At 38.7% G+C, this 16,942-nt stretch overlaps 1 protein-coding gene across 13 annotated transcripts in view; it reads right to left on the bottom strand.

Annotated features, from left to right (window-relative positions):
- The window catches only part of Sugct (succinylCoA:glutarate-CoA transferase), an 866,857-nt gene that overhangs the window by 796,978 nt on the left and 52,937 nt on the right, over positions 1–16,942 (bottom strand). For 6 of the 13 annotated variants that reach the window (XM_087591067.1, XM_087591069.1, XM_087591070.1 and 3 more), the window contains 2 exon segments: positions 3,637–3,722; positions 3,117–3,167 (listed from right to left, as the gene is read on the bottom strand). The exons of the other annotated variants lie outside the window; for them this stretch is intronic. In XM_087591067.1, coding sequence (XP_087447193.1) covers positions 3,117–3,167; positions 3,637–3,722 — 137 coding nt within the window. 13 annotated transcript variants of the gene reach the window in all.

Genomic DNA, 16,942 nt, shown 5'->3' with positions numbered 1-16,942 from the left:
CAAGTTGAAAACTGCTGCTAGAGATCAACAGCAAAAGAAACTCTAGTGCATATACAAACTAGTGTAATTTAAACAACACAAGAAATCAAGAAGGAAGATGAAAATACAACCTATCCAAGTCTTAGAACAGAAGCTTGTAGCTCTAGAGGATCCAGAAGATATGTCCTCCCTAACACCATAAGTGGAATACCAGCAAGCGTGAAGCACTTTATGACTCTGGATGTCCAACCTTACAGTGGGATCCTCAGTTGTTCAACTGCAAAACTTAAATGAAATGGGGCTTATTAGACCCTCAAATAGCAAAGGTCAATGACAACCCTGAGTCAACAAAAGCAAGGTAAACATTTTTAGTGTAGTGAGTCTTACAAGCAAAGTAATGTTCATAATGGCCTCACTTGTATAGTTCTTCAGCACTAGCTAATTAATTGTTAATACTCATGGTGCTCCTAGAGGTGAAGTAAAATAAAGCCTACATTCTTGTTCAATTTCTAAAAGCAGAAAAAGTCAGAGCAAAAGAACCAACACTACCTGGGATCACAGAAACAAAGACCATGGCACTTCAAGCAACTTCCAGACTTGAATCAGCTGAGAGACAAAACTCAAACTAGAGGCTGATTCTACTTGATGAAGGATCTGGCTTACAACTTTGAAAAGAAAAAATTACTAATGACTCTCCCATTCTTCCCCCAAAGGAATGTATGGCTTTCTGCTAGGGTAACCATACAGTGGAGAAAATTAAATAATCAGGCCATTCAGGGACTACTAGAAACTAGCTCTTAATTAGTGCTTGGAAACCCCCAACACTGTTGTAGTCCTCCAGTTAAAGTGGTGGATTTTATGAAGGTCAGATGATCAATGAAGTTATAACCAAAGTCTCAAACACAGGAGATCAGTGGGTTCCTGAATTCCCCACCTTCAAGGTCTTAAAAGGTGCAAGGGTGGTAGTTACCACTACATATCCCTCTACCTCTCCTATTAGTCCTGTGAAGAAGATGGATATATCAGGGAGAATGGCAATTGATTACTGCAAATTTAATAAGTACTGACTCTAAACAGCTGCTAGATATTGAATGATGTTGGTTGTAGGTGATGCAGTAGAGGAGCTCACCATGATGCTAAGCCTTCATTTTCTGAAGGAGCAGAAGGGTTCATTCATCTTGGAAAAGACTTGCCCTCAGCTAGATCAGTCCAACTATTTTTATTCAGTCACTACATAAGGTTAACTGGGGCTGGTAATGGTTTTGAAGGACCAGGAAAAATTCAGACCTCCTTGCAAACAGAGTAGAGTCAAAAATGTAGGTTAGCCAGCTCAGTGACTCTGTTCAAGGAACTTGACTGACCATAGAACTGATGATCACACCAGCCAGTTCAGCAACTCTGTTCACTGACCATAAAAGTTAGATTACAATCTTGAAAACAATCTTGAGAAACAGGAAGCTTCTCCTTGTGATTTTTCACTGGTATTCTCGACATTTTCCAATGACGCCATCCCTACCCCCTTGGGTTGTGGGAACTGAGAGAAATCCAAGGGGCTTCTATAGCAATGTGGATAGACAACACTTATAAACAACAAGAAGAAATTATGTGCAGAAAATAACTGTCTGACCAACTGGTAGCCTAAGATTGGTCTAAGTTTTCTTGTTATGATCAAAAGTTCATTATTTATCACAGGAATGTAGCCCCCAAATAGTCCAGCATGAGCTATGTGATCTTATAAGTATCATATATATTCCAGGGCACTCAACCACCTTCCATCCCAATAAAGATTCTTTTTTTAATACAAACAAACAAAATCACATTTACTTATTTATTTACAAATAGTGAACACCTTTAATGCCAGCACTCAGGAGACAGAGGCAGGGTATCTCTGAATTCAAGGCCTGCTTAGTCTGCAGAATGAGTTCGAGGACAGGCAGGCTACACAGAGAAATCCTGTCTGTAAAACTCAAACCAAACCAAAAACTATTTATTTGTTTGTTTGTCTATTTACTTATTTGTTTGTGTATGGTCATTCTGATTGTGGAAGTCAGAATACAATTTATGGGTATTGGTTCTTTCTTTCCATCATGTGGGTGGGAAGATTGAACTCAGATCCTCTTGGCAGAAAGCACCTTTATTGCTTGAGCCATTTCACTGGCCCAAAAATTAAGATTCTATTATTTCATTTACACAGAAATTTGGAGGGTTTGAGGAGAAACTATAAGTACTGAAGATGTAGGACCCAATCAGCCCTACGTCCGGGAGGTCCCACTTGCAAAAACAGAGACAGAGGGTGATGCAATAAACAAGAGATTTAATGATCCAGTGAACTGGGGTGGCCCTGTAATCAGGACAGAGGCGACCCCGAATGACAAAAGCACACAATTTTTATACACTTGTGGAGGACAGCCTTGACCCTTACATTCATCGATGGTGAGATATTTTTGGCACGCGGATGGGGGACTGCTAAGGGCCCTTCCCTCTTCGATGTTAGCCCTTTCCTTTTCAAGGTTAGCTCATTCACCCAGATGGGGGACTGCTAAGGGTGGTTAGCTCATTTCCTGGAACAGGGTGTTATCCTAAATTCTTTGGACGTATGTTAAAGTCCCAGCCACCTGGTATTTGCCTAAGGCAGTCTTTGTCCTTAAAGTTTGAATCTTAGAAAGACTAGAATCTGATGTCGAAAGAACTCAATTCATAACCTTAGGGTTTTAATTGCATGCAATATATAAGAAATTATTGAGAGCACTTTGCTTATTTAAACAATTTCACATCAGATACACACACAAGCCACACTTCCTGGATCCAGTGGATTATCTTTTATATTTACTGACATATGTATGCACATATCAGTAGTGATTTTTTAAAAAAGACCTTTAATTTGAGACAAAGTAGGGAGGGGACATGGAAAAGGTTGAAAAATGGAGCTGGAATACATATTTTTGTTTTAATTGGATTTTTAATCCAAAACACCAGTGAGAATCAAGCCACCCAAAACAAAGATGAATCAAATTACTAAATAGGATTCATAGCCATCACTTACAGAGTGGCAATAAAGCAATGTTTAAGACCCTTTCCCAGGTAACCAAGTCCCTCATAAGAACCTAAGCACTAAAGTGCCTTTTCACATACTGTACCTCTTTGACGATTCTCACTCCTCTTGGATCCTTGATATTAACAGCTATACTCTAAAATTCAAAATGTGGACATTAGAACGCTTTCATAAATGTTTTCATCATTACTGTAGGTTCAACAACAGAGCCATTCACATCATACAAATACTCATTGTAAAGCAAGCTTAGTTCCATTATGAATAAATACTTAGATCACTTTTATTGACTTAGTTAAAATCAAATGTATCCAATACCAAGAACCATACATAGTACATACTTTTCAGTAGTAATGCTGTGTAATACCAACACAGGAACAATAAATGTACAGTACCAAATTATTTGTTTTTCATAGAATATTTCCACTACAAATTCTCATAATTTCTTGAGTTATTTAGTATAGGAGGAATGGTAATTATTTTATTGCTTGGATGTGATCATGAAACTTGAAATATTAGTTACAGCTCAAAAAGCAGGCCATGATAGCAAATATTTTGTAACTGCCACAGAATTACACAATTAAAGCAAAAACAGGAAATAGTCTTACTTTTTTATTTCGATTAACACTAAGAAAATATGTACTTTCTGTGTTCACAAAAGGAGGTCCCCAAGATCGTGTGTCATCACCAGCTCCTGTAAATGATAATATGAGCTATTAATTGTGTTGAGATCTTTTGGGGCTGCTTCTAGAAACTTGGTGGGAATTCGACAGACTAGGACAAAGTATGCTCAAGGCAGGAATCTGACTTTGGGCCAGGACTCAGAAAATAGGCTGAAATTAAAAACATTTACATTTGAGTTAATGCAAAGCTTAGAGCATGCTCAGCAAAGGCATGCCTGGCAATCCTCTTTTCTTGGTCTTCCTGACTAGCCCCTAGAAAGGTGTGTGCAGGATTTTGTCTATTGCCTTGCTTATTCCTTGACTCTGAACTGATCTTATTATTTTTTCCTGTGCTTAATGTGGTATAAAAATAGACCTGCTTCAACCTCAGAACTGGCTGGACTTATGTTATAATGTCTGTCTTTTTCTTTTTAATCCTCACTTCTTCCCTGGAGAACCTGTTGACTGAGCTGGTTTGGTCAAATGGTGCCTCAACATTGGTCTCCAGTAAGTGAGATACAGTGAAAGACACCACAGGAATTGAAAGTTTATGAAAAGGAAAGAAGATTTGGGCCAGCAGTGAATAAACCTTGTAAAAAGGGACAAGGTAATGGTAAAATGTTTTTTGTGTATGTGTTTAGAGATATGCTAAAAAGTGAAGACAATTCTCATAGATGCTTTAAGTCTTTATACCCTGATTAGAGATAGTTTAGTCCCTAGACTTGAGAGAATCGGTTTGAGAAAAGCAGTCCTCCCTGGCTATCCTGAAATGCTTTGGTGAAAGAGAATGAAAATGAACTTAAGCTGTTTCAGAGCTCTCCTAGGGACAGGAGAAGGTCTAGAGAAGTTCTGCCTCCTCTCTGGCTCCAACTGGAGGAATGCTTAGTCTGATTCTGGGACCCTTAGGTAGAATATCTGGGTCCCTTTAACACACCTAGTTCTCTTTTTTCTCTATTGTCTGTCCTTGGTGCACCAATCTGCCCATGTCTGAAAGTTTATGTCTGTGGTTTTGATTCATTGCTTAAATGTTGTTCTGTTTCATGATCATAATGAAAAAAAATGCTTAAAACTTTATCTGCTGGTCATTCACCCCTTGATTTAGTTTTAATTCATTTCAAAAAAAAAAGCAGTCTCAATTGGCCTTTGGAGCCCTGAACCTGTAGCTAAGTGTCTATTGCAGCTGGAGAAGCCTGCTAGGGGCTGGCTGACTGTCTGTATAAGCCGCTCTTAAAGGGGCTAGCAGCATCTAGGCTTCTATGGTAAGGAAGCTGAAGGCTATCTTTTCTAGAAAAATCTTTGTGATTGTGTTTATTGACTTCACAGGTACAAGGTGCTCCTCTCTTAAAATTTCAGCTAAAAAAAAGTAAGAAAATTGTTTGGTCTAAATATGTAAGATGTGTGTAGCCACTTTATTTTTGTTTCTGACTGGTTTTAAATGTATAAATATGCTCTATATGTCTTGGTTATAGATTACTGGCTTTGAAGTTATTGGGTATGTAACGTTGGTAACAGAAAGTTGGCTTAAAACTGGTAACTTGGTTGAAGTTATTCTAGACGACACATGGCATAAGTGAACCCAGGGAAACAGATCTCTAAAGATACCTCTAAATTGGGTACTATTTTATGTAATTCATATCCTAGAAAACAGACTTATAAAAGATAGGAATTAGGGCAGTATCTCTTTGGTGAGATATTGAAGGCTGCACCATCATGCATTCACATGCAGGAATTGACAGTCAAACTTTATAGCATGAGGGTGATGTACTTTGTGTTGATTTTGGAGAGGCTGGGTTGTTTGTTGGAGTTTGAATTTACTTTCCAAAATTCTGGTTGTGCTCTGGTGTTGAAGGGAAACTTGAAGATTCTGGTTAAATGGCCAGTGTTCCATTGGCTGCAGTTTGCAGTTCAATTACAGACTCAGGATTTTAATTCACATGCAGTTCAAGATTGTTGCAGGGTTTGCGATGGGTTGATGAGGCTATGGAACTTGTAAGAGCATTACTCCAACTGCCATTTTAGGAAATGTATATGAAATTATTAAGGATTTAGAGGATTGTTTTTATACTGTTCCTTTGCATCCTGGTAACTGTGGGAGGTATGCATTTAGTGAGCTTGCTTGTAATTTTGGAGAACCCATGAAGTAATATTATAGGAAAGTTTAGGCTCAAGGAATGGCTAATAGCCCTACATTACATCAAAAATTTGTCGCTGCTTCAATACAAAAAGTTAGGACTTTGAATCTTTCAGTGTATATTATTCATTATATGGTTGGTATTCTATTAGCTGATCCCGCTAAAGGAGTTTTACTACAAGCCTTTGCTCTTATACAATGAGCTTTAAATTTTGGAGTAGTTGTTGCTCCAGAAAAGAAGCAAAGGCAATATCTTTTTCAGTATTTGGAACATCAGTTATATCCTAAACAAGTTGTGGCACAAAAAATTCAAGTAAGAAAAGATAGTTTACTTCAAATTATTTTCAAAAGCTGTTAGGAGATGTTAATTGGCTGAAACTTCACCTTAAGCTTACCACAGGAGAACTTAAGCCTCTGATATTCTTAAGGGAGATGCAAATCCTAATTCCCCTGGACAATTAACTGATGAAGGAAGAATAGTTTTGCAAAAAGTAGAGAAAGCTATTAGTCAACAACAGATACATTATATAGAGAGAGACTATTATCAATTGTTGGTGGTTTGCACCCACAGCAGTTCTTTGGCAAAAGAAAACATTGATACGGATTCATGTCCAAGTAAAGTTTTAATACCCTATTATGAAGCTGTTGCTGTGTTAATACAGAATTGTAGGGTAGAATCACAAAAATATTTTGGGAAAGAACCTGATGAAATATATGTTCATTCTTCCAAACAGCAATTAAATTGGTTGTTGAAAAATACAGATATTTGGCCTATTACATGTACAAACTTTTCAGGCAAAATTGATAATCATTATCCAAAAGACAAGTTGTTAAAACTTGCCTGTATGCATGCTTTTGTATTTCCTGTAAATTTTGCAGGCCAAGGAGAATTCACTTACTGTATTTACAGAAGGCTCATCTAATGGGAAGGCAGCATATGTCATTGGAACACATGTTTATTCCCTTGAGTTTCCCTCTGCTTTAGCACAGATTATTGAATTATGTGCTGTAGTCACTGTTTTTGATATATTGAAAATTTATATACAGACATCCAATATATAGGTGATGGTTTGCAATTGCTTGAAAGATCCTTTTTTAGGTACTTCTAATTCTCAAATTTTGCAATTATTTATACAAATACAACTCAGACTAAGAGAATATACTGTTCCTACCTTTATAGAATATTTAAGAGCTCATACTGGATTGTCTGGACCCATTAATGAGGGCAATGTGACAGCAGACTTGTAATCTCATTCTTTACGTCATCAAAATAATAATAGCTTGAGACAACATTTGGTATTTCTAGGGAATGCGCACATCAAATTGTAAAGACTTGTCCTCAATGCCCTCAATTTCTTCCTATACCACGTAATAGTATTAATACTTAAGAATTTATATCTAATCAATTATAACAAATGGATGTTGCTCATATTTTGATTTTGTAATTTAAAATATGTACATGTGACTACTGATACCTTCTCAGACTTTCTAGTTGCAACTGCTTTAACAGGAAAGGAAACTAAAAATGTAATTACTCATTGACTACATTGCTTTTCTATGCTTGGTGTTCCAAATCAGTTAAAGATAGATAATGGAACTGGCTATTACAGTCAAGCATTTGAGACCTTTTGTCAACAACTTAATATTGGGACAACTTATAATCCTCAAGGACAAGGTATTGTGGAACTTTAAAACACTATCTTCATAAAATAAAAAAGGGGGAGTTATATCCACAAATACCACACAGTTATTTAAATCATGCTCTTTTTACATTTTAAATTTTGTATGCCAAGGAACTCTGCTGAGTGTCTATGGCACCCTACAACTAGGTAAACTTATGCCTAGGTGAAATGGAAGGATCCACTTATTGGCATATGGCATGATCCAAATCCGGTATTAATATGGAGAAAAGGGCATGTTTATGTTTTTTCTGCGGGATGCTGCAGGAGTATGCTAGCTGCCAGAGTGACTGGTGAGAAATGCTGATGCTGGGACAAAGAATGATGCTGACCATGAGCTTGCTGAGTTCCCTGACAAAGGAGACAGGAAAGGTATTTTGGGCATATGTTCCTGACCCACCTTTGCTTGCCTATATCCCAGACTGGAAAAACTGCCCTGCCTCTAGCCTTTAGACCTCGTGGAACAGAGAACATAGAGACTGGAACCGACCTTCAAACATTTAATCAAAAAGAGAAGTTATAATGACTCTTCTCTTTCCTTTAATGTGACCAGTTATTCTGACTCATTCATTGGCTGGTCTAGAAATCAATCCAATATTGGAAATATCTGGAAATAATTGAATAAATTTGGAAGACTGGTTCTGGACATTTTCAGAGACATTTAAAATTTCACAATTGGCTTGAATGAAGTTATATTTGCAGTGGATAAAATTGGGAAGAATCTGGATTTCTAGCAAAAGTTAGTGCATGTAATAAGGCTCCTAATCTTTTATTAATTGGTAATGTTAAAGTTACTTTTGTTTCTTCCACAGCATTAATGTAAGTTGTTTTGATTGTACACTTTCTAATTTTGTTAATATATTGAAATATGACATATCTGTTATGGTGGTTTATCAACCATCATTTGTTCTATTGCCTGTTAGTATTATAGGACCCTCGTATTCTGAAAAAGGTTTGCAAACACTGGAAGGAGTAAGTCAGGCTTTAAGCAGAAGCAAGAGAATAGTGGGCTTGATTATTGTGGTATACCAGCTCTCATTGAATTAATAGCTAGCACTACTGATTCTGCAATTGCTTTGACTCAAGAAGCTAAGACAGCTATTTTTGATAACCATTTAACAAAAATGTTTACTAATGTTCTGAGTATTCAAGAGTATTTAGATAGGCATTTGGAACAATGGGTTGATGCTCTTTATGATACTATTCAAATTATTGAAGAGGAGGGTCAGAGTTTAGGAGTAAAAACCATGTTGAGTGTCATGCTAAACACCAATAAATTTCTGTTACTTCTAATTTTTACACTGATAGTCACTATAATTAGAAAAGGGTTCAAAGACACGTGCAGGGTATCAGGCATAATTCTAACACTCTCTGAATGTTTTAACTTTGCACAGTGAGATTATGAATTTATATAATGCTGCTCAACTGAGCTTTGATACTGATACTGCTGATAAGATTATTTGTGGCCTGAGGTCAGTATTTCCACCTTGGTCAAGCTTCAAGAATGGCATAGCTAGCTTGATCATGCTAGCCCTTCTTGCCCTGGAAATACTTTTCTTCCTGCCCATTATGATAAAACTTGTCTTTAACAACATCAACATGTTGGTGCCCAAAATACATGGCTTGAGATTGAAAATGGATCCCTAGAAAGAATAATTAATTTAACAGGCTGGCAGCCAAGGATGGGTAAGATTCTTCAAAGAGCCTTACCAACCAAAGACAGAGTAGCATTGCTTTTGATAATGCATATTCCATGATGGGTAAGGAAGGCATTCTTGTCAGAATGACCTAAGACAGGTGCAGTCTTGTATATGAAATTTAAAAGGGGGTAATGTGGAGAGTTTCAAGGGACTCTTTTAGAAACTTGGTGGGAATTTAACAAGTCAGTACAAAGAACTAAGCTTAAGGCAGGAATCTAACTTTGGGCCAGGAATCAGGAAATAGGCTCAGATTAAGAACATTTACATTTGAGTTAATGCAAAGCTCAGAGTGGGCTCAGCAAAGGTATGTGTGGCATTCCTCTTGGTCACCCCGACTAGCACCTAGAAAGGTATTTACAGGACTTTGTTTATTGCTTTGCTTGTTTCTTGACCCAGAACTGATCTTATTATTTTGCCTATGCTTAAAGTGGTATAAAAACAGACTAGAAAGGGATAAACCTGCTTCAGGCTCAAAACTGGCTGGACTCATGTTATAATGTTATCTAATGGTCTTTTTCTTTTTAATTATCACTTCTGCCCTGGAAAACCTGTTGACTGACTGAGCTGGCTTGGTCATAATTGCAAACCGACAGGCTCACTTCTGTGTACACTCCCAGGTGCCTAGAGAAGATAAACTCAATCTTGTGGATCCTCACACTCTTGATGTTTTGTATAGCTCAATAAAACTTACCAGATCTCCACTTTTTAATGCCAACTGCTAAATCATTCGATGATTTCACTTCCACTAACTTGCAGTATTCAAGGTCAAAATAAAGAAAGAAATTAAAGACTTTTTAGAATTGAAAGGAAATGAAGGAACAACATATCCAAACTTACAGAACACAAGGAAAGCAGTGCCAAGAGAAAAACTTATAACTCTGAGTGCCTCCATGAAAAGAAAAATGGAGAGAAGCTTAAGAGGACATCTGAAAGTTTTAGAATAAAAAGAAGAAAATACACCCAAGAGGATTAAATGGCAGGAAATAATGAAACTCAGGGCTGAAATCAACAAAATAGAAACAAAGAACTATACAAAGAATCAACAAAACTAGGAACTGGTTCTTGAGAAAATCAATAAGATAGACAAAGCCTTAGGCAGACTAAACAGAGGGCACAGAAACAGTATCCAAATTAACAAAGTTAGAAATGAAAATGGAGACATAACAACAGAAACTGAAGAAATTAAAAAAAAATTATCACATCCTACTACAAAAGCCTATACTCAACAAAACTAGAAAATCTGGATGAAATGGACAATTTTCTAGACAGATACCAGGCACCAAAGTTAAATCAGGACCAGACCAAGACCATCTAAACAGTCCCATAATCCATAAAGAAATAGAAGCATTCATTAAAAGTCTCACAACAAAAAATAGCCCAGGAATAGATGGTTTTAGTGCAGAATTCTATAAAACCTTCAAAGAAGACCTAATACCAATACTTCTCAAACTACTCCAAAAAATAGAAACAGAAGAAACACTACCCAATTTGTTCTATGAAGCCTAGGTTATGCTGCTACCTAAACCACACAAACACCCAAGAAAGAAAGAGAACTTCAAACCAATTTCCCTTATGAATACCAATGCAAAAATACCCAATAAAATTCCCACAAAACAAATCCAAGAATACATCAAAACCATCATTCACTATGATCAAGTAGGTTCCATGTTCAAAGTATTAGAGACATTAGGAATTCAAGGTCCACAAATAAACAAAATAAAAGCAATATATACCAAACCAATAGGGAACATAAAACTAAACGGAAAGAAACTTGAAGTAATCCCACTGAAATCAGGAACAAGGCAAGGCTGTCCACTTTCCCCCTACCTATTCAACATAGGACACAAAATTCTAGCCAGAGCAAATAGACACAAAAGGAGATCAAAGGAATACAAATTAGGAAGGAGGAAGTCAAGATATCACTATTTGTGGATGATATGATAATATAAAAAAGCAAGCCCAAAAATTCTACCAGTAACTCCTAGATAGAAAATCATCACCAAAGTATCGATATATTGTTTTCATATAAAATTAACTCTAACTACTTAGTAGCTGTTCTTTACTCAGAAGATAAATGAGTTGAGAAAGAAATTAGGGAAAAGACACCTTTCACAATAGTCACAAAAAAAATCTTACTTTTATTGGATATTTTTTATTTACATTTCAAGTGTGATCCCCTTCCACGGTTTCCTGTCCATAAAGCCCATCCTCCCTCCACCTTCTTGTATGAGGGTATTCCCTTTCCACCCCTTTCCACCTCCCCACCCTGACATTTCCCTACACTGGGGGGGGGGGGGTCCAGCCTCGGCAGGACAAGGGTTTCTCCTCCCATTGGTGTCCAACAAGGCCATCCTCTGCTACATGTAAAGCTGGAGCCATGTGTGTGTCCATGTGTACACTTTAGGTGGCAGTTTAGACCCTGGGAGCTCTAGTCAGTTGGTATTGTTCTTATGGGGTTGAAAGCCCCTTCAACGCCTCTTCAACCCCTTCAATTCTTTCTCTAACTCCTCCAATGGCGAGCCCATTCACAGTTTAATGGCTGGCTACAAGCATTCGCCTCTGTATTTGTCATATTCTGGCAGAGTCTCTCAGGAAACAGGTATATCAGGCTCCTGTCAGCATACACTTCTTGGCATCAGCAATATTGTCCAGGTTTGGTGGATGTATGTATATGGGCTGGATCCCCAGGTGAGGCAGTCTCTGATGGCAATGCCTTCAGTCTATACTTCAAACTTTGTTTCCATATCTCCTCCTGCTTCTTTTAAGAAGGACTGAGCAGTGCTGGAGAGATGGCTCAGCGGTTAAGAGCACTGATTGTGCTTCCAGGGGTCCTGAGTTCAATTCCCAGCAACCACATGGTGGCTCAGAGCCATCTGTAATAGAGTCCTCTTCTGGTGTGTCTGAGGAGAGCAGCAGTATACTCATATTAATAAAATAAATCTTAAAAAAAAAAAACAAGGACTGAAGCATTCGCACTTTGTCCATCCTTCTTGAGCTTCATGTGGTATGTGGATTGTATCTTGGATAATTTGAGCTTTTGGGCTAATATCCACTTATCATTGAGTGCATACTATGTATGTGTTTTTGCTTTTTTTTTATTAACTTGAGTATTTCTTATATACATTATGAGTGTTATTCCCTTTCCCGGTTTCCAGCCAACATCCCCCTCCCCCCTCCCCTTCTTTATGGGTGTTCCCCTCCCAACCTTCCCCCCATTGCCGCCCTCCCCCCAACAGTCTAGTTCACTGGGGGTTCAGTCTTAGCAGGACCCAGGGCTTCCCCTTCCACTGGTGCTCTTACTAGGATATTCATTGCTACCTATGAGGTCAGAGTCCAGGGTCAGTCCATGTATAGTCTTTAGGTAGTGGCTTAGTCCCTGGAAGCTCTGGTTGCTTGGCATTGTTGTACATAGGGGGTCTCGAGCCCCTTCAAGCGCTTCCAGTTCTTTCTCTGATTCCTTCAACAGGGGTCCTATTCTCAGTTCAGTGGTTTGCTGCTGGCATACACCTCTGTGTTTGCTGTATTCTGGCTGTGTCTCTCGAGAGAGAGATCTACATCCGGCTCCTGTCGATCTGCACTTCTTTGCTTCATCCATCTTGTCTAATTGGGTGGCTGTATATGTGTGGGCCACATGTGGGGCGGGCTCTGAATGGGTGTTCCTTCAGTCTCTTTTAATCTTTGCTTCTCTATTCCCTGCCAAGGGTATTCTTGTTCCCCTTTTAAAGAAGGAGTGAAGAATTCACATTTTGATCATCCATCTTGAGTTTCATTTGTTCTAGGCATCTAGGGTGATTCAAGGATTTGGGCTAATAAGCCACTTAACAATGACTGCATACCATGTGTGTTTATCTGTGCTTGGGTTACCTCACTCAGGATGATATTTTCCAGTTCCAACCATTTGCCTACGAATTTCATAGAGTCATTAGATTTGATAGCTGAGTAATATTCCATTGTGTAGATGTACCACATTTTCTGTATCCATTCCTCTGTTGAAGGGCATCTGGGTTCTTTCCAGCGTCTGGCTATTATAAATAAGGCTGCGGTGAACATAGTGGAGCACGTGTCTTTTTTATATGGTGGGGCACCTTGTGGGTATATGCCCAAGAGAGGTATAGCTGGATCCTCAGGCAGTTCAATGTCCAATTTTCTGAGGAACCTCCAGACTGATTTCCAGAATGGTTTTACCAGTCTACAATTCCACCAACAATGAAGGAGTGTTCCTCTTTCTCCGCATCCTCCCCAGCATCTGCTGTCACCTGAGTTTTTGATCTTAGCCATTCTCACTGGTGTGAGGTGAAATCTCAGAGTTGTTTTGATTTGCATTTCCCTTATGACTAAAGATGTTGAACATTTCTTTAGGTGTTTCTCAGCCATTCGGCATTCCTCAGCTGTGAATTCTTTGTTTAGCTCCGAACCCCAATTTTTAATAGGGTTATTTGTCTCCCTGAGGTCTAACTTCTTGAGTTCTTTGTATATTTTGGATATGAGGCCTCTATCTGTTGTAGGATTGGTAAAGATCTTTTCCCAATCTGTTGGTTGCCGTTTTGTCCTAACCACAGTGTCCTTTGCCTTACAGAAGCTTTGCAGTTTTATGAGATCCCATTTGTCGATTCTTGATCTTAGAGCATAAGCCATTGGTGTTTTGTTCAGGAAATTTTTTCCAGTGCCCATGTGTTCCAGATGCTTCCCTAGTTTTTTTTTTTTTTTTTTTTATTAACTTGAGTATTTCTTATATACATTTCGAATGTTATTCCCTTTCCCGGTTTCCGGGCAAACATCCCCCTTCCCCCTCCCCTTCCTTATGGGTGTTCCCCTCCAAACCCTCCCCCCATTGCCGCCCTCCCCCCATAGACTAGTTCACTGGGGGTTCAGTCTTAGCAGGACCCAGGGCTTCCCCTTCCACTGGTGCTCTTACTAGGATATTCATTGCTACATATGGGGTCAGAGTCCAGGGTCAGTCGATGTATACTCTTTAGGTAGTGGCTTAGTCCCTGGAAGCTCTGGTTGCTTGGCATTGTTGTACTTTTGGGGTCTCGAGCCCCTTCAAGCTCTTCCAGTTCTTTCTCTGATTCCTTCAACAGGGGACCTATTCTCAGTTCAGTGGTTTGCTGCTGGCATTCGCCTCTGTATTTGCTGTATTCTGGCTGTGTCTCTCAGGAGCGATCTACATCCGGCTCCTGTCGGTCTGCACTTCTTTGCTTCATCCATCTTGTCTAATTGGGTGGCTGTATATGTATGGGCCACATGTGGGGCAGGCTCTGAATGGGTGTTCCTTCAGTCTCTGTTTTAATCTTTGCCTCTCCCTTCCCTGCCAAGGGTATTCTTTTTCCTCATTTAAAGAAGGAGTGAAGCATTCACATTTTGATCATCCATCTTGAGTTTCGTTTGTTCTAGGGATCTAGGGTAATTCAAGCATTTGGGCTAATAGCCACTTATCAATGAGTGCATACCATGTATGTCTTTCTGTGATTGGGTTAGCTCACTCAGGATGATATTTTCCAGTTCCAACCATTTGCCTACGAATTTCATAAACTCTTTGTTTTTGATAGCTGAGTAATATTCCATTGTGTAGATGTACCACATTTTCTGTATCCATTCCTCTGTTGAAGGGCATCTGGGTTCTTTCCATTTTCTGGCTATTATAAATAAGGCTGCGATGAACATAGTGGAGCATGTGTCTCTTTTATATGTTGAGGCATCTTTTGGGTATATGCCCAAGAGAGGTATAGCTGGATCCTCAGGCAGTTCAATGTCCAATTTTCTGAGGAACCTCCAGACTGATTTCCAGAATGTTTTACCAGTCTGCAATCCCATCAACAATGAAGGACTGTTCCTCTTTCTCCACATCCTCGCCAGCATCTGCTGTCACCTGAGTTTTTGATCTTAGCCATTCTCACTGGTGTGAGGTGAAATCTCAGGGTTGTTTTGATTTGCATTTCCCTTATGACTAAAGATGTTGAACATTTCTTTAGGTGTTTCTCAGCCATTCGGCATTCCTCAGCTGTGAATTCTTTGTTTAGCTCCGAACCCCATTTTTTAATAGGGTTATTTGTTTCCCTGCGGTCTAACTTCTTGAGTTCTTTGTATATTTTGGATATAAGGCCTCTATCTGTTGTAGGATTGGTAAAGATCTTTTCCCAATCTGTTGGTTGCCGTTTTGTCCTAACCACAGTGTCCTTTGCCTTACATAAGCTTTGCAGTTTTATGAGATCCCATTTGTCGATTCTTGATCTTAGAGCATAAGCCATTGGTGTTTTGTTCAGGAAATTTTTTCGAGTGCCTATGTGTTCCAGATGCTTCCCTAGTTTTTCTTCTATTAGTTTGAGTGTGTCTGGTTTGATGTGGAGGTCCTTGATCCACTTGGACTTAAGCTTTGTACAGGGTGATAAGGATGGATCGATCTGCATTCTTCTACATGTTGCCCTCAAGTTGAACCAGCACCATTTGCTGAAAATGCTATCTTTTTTCCATTGGATGGTTTTGGCTCCTTTGTCAAAAATCAAGTGACCATAGGTGTGTGGGTTCATTTCTGGGTCTTCAATTCTATTCCATTGCTCTATCTGTCTGTCTCTGTACCAATACCATGCAGTTTTTATCACTATTGCTCTGTAATACTGCTTGAGTTCAGGGATAGTGATTCCCCCTGAAGTCCTTTTATTGTTGAGGATAGCTTTAGCTATCCTGGGTTTTTTGTTATTCCAGATGAATTTGCAAATTGTTCTGTCTAACTCTTTGAAGAATTGGATTGGTATTTTGATGGGGATTGCATTGAATCTGTAGATTGCTTTTGGTAAAATGGCCATTTTTACTATATTAATCCTGCCAATCCATGAGCATGGGAGATCTTTCCATCTTCTGAGGTCTTCTTCAATTTCTTTCCTCAGTGTCTTGAAGTTCTTATTGTACAGATCTTTTACTTGCTTGGTTAAAGTCACACCGAGGTACTTTATATTATTTGGGTCTATTATGAAGGGTGTCGTTTCCCTAATTTCTTTCTCGGCTTGTTTCTCTTTTGTATAGAGGAAGGCAACTGATTTATTTGAGTTAATTTTATACCCAGCCACTTTGCTGAAGTTGTTTATCAGCTTTAGTAGTTCTCTGGTGGAACTTTTGGGATCACTTAAATATACTATCATGTCATCTGCAAATAGTGATATTTTGACCTCTTCTTTTCCGATCTGTATCCCCTTGATCTCCTTTTGTTGTCTGATTGCTCTGGCTAGAAATTCAAGAACTATATTGAATAAGTAGGGAGAGAGTGGGCAGCCTTGTCTAGTCCCTGATTTTAGTGGGATTGCTTCAAGTTTCTCTCCATTTAGTTTAATGTTAGCAAGTGGTTTGCTGTATATGGCTTTTACTATGTTTAGGTATGGGCTTTGAATTCCTATTCTTTCCAGGACTTTTATCATGAAGGGGTGTTGAATTTTGTCAAATGCTTTCTCAGCATCTAATGAAATGATCATGTGGTTCTGTTCTTTCAGTTTGTTTATAAATGGATCACGTTGATGGTTTTCCGTATATTAAACCATCCCTGCATGCCTGGGATGAAGCCTACTTGATCATGGTGGATGATTGTTTTGATGTGCTCTTGAATTCGGTTTGCCAGAATTTTATTGAGTATTTTTTGCGTCGATATTCATAAGGGAAATTGGTCTGAAGTTCTCTTTCTTTGTTGTGTCTTTGTGTGGTTTAGGTATAAGAGTAATTGTGGCTTCGTAGAAGGAATTCGGTAGGGCTCCATC

Source organism: Rattus norvegicus, chromosome 17, assembly GCF_021556685.1.
Source record: "Rattus norvegicus strain SHRSP/BbbUtx chromosome 17, alternate assembly SHRSP_T2T, whole genome shotgun sequence".
Lineage (NCBI taxonomy): Eukaryota > Metazoa > Chordata > Mammalia > Rodentia > Muridae > Rattus > Rattus norvegicus.
The sequence above is the reverse complement of the archived record's forward strand: the minus strand, read 5'-3'. Positions and strand labels throughout refer to the sequence as shown.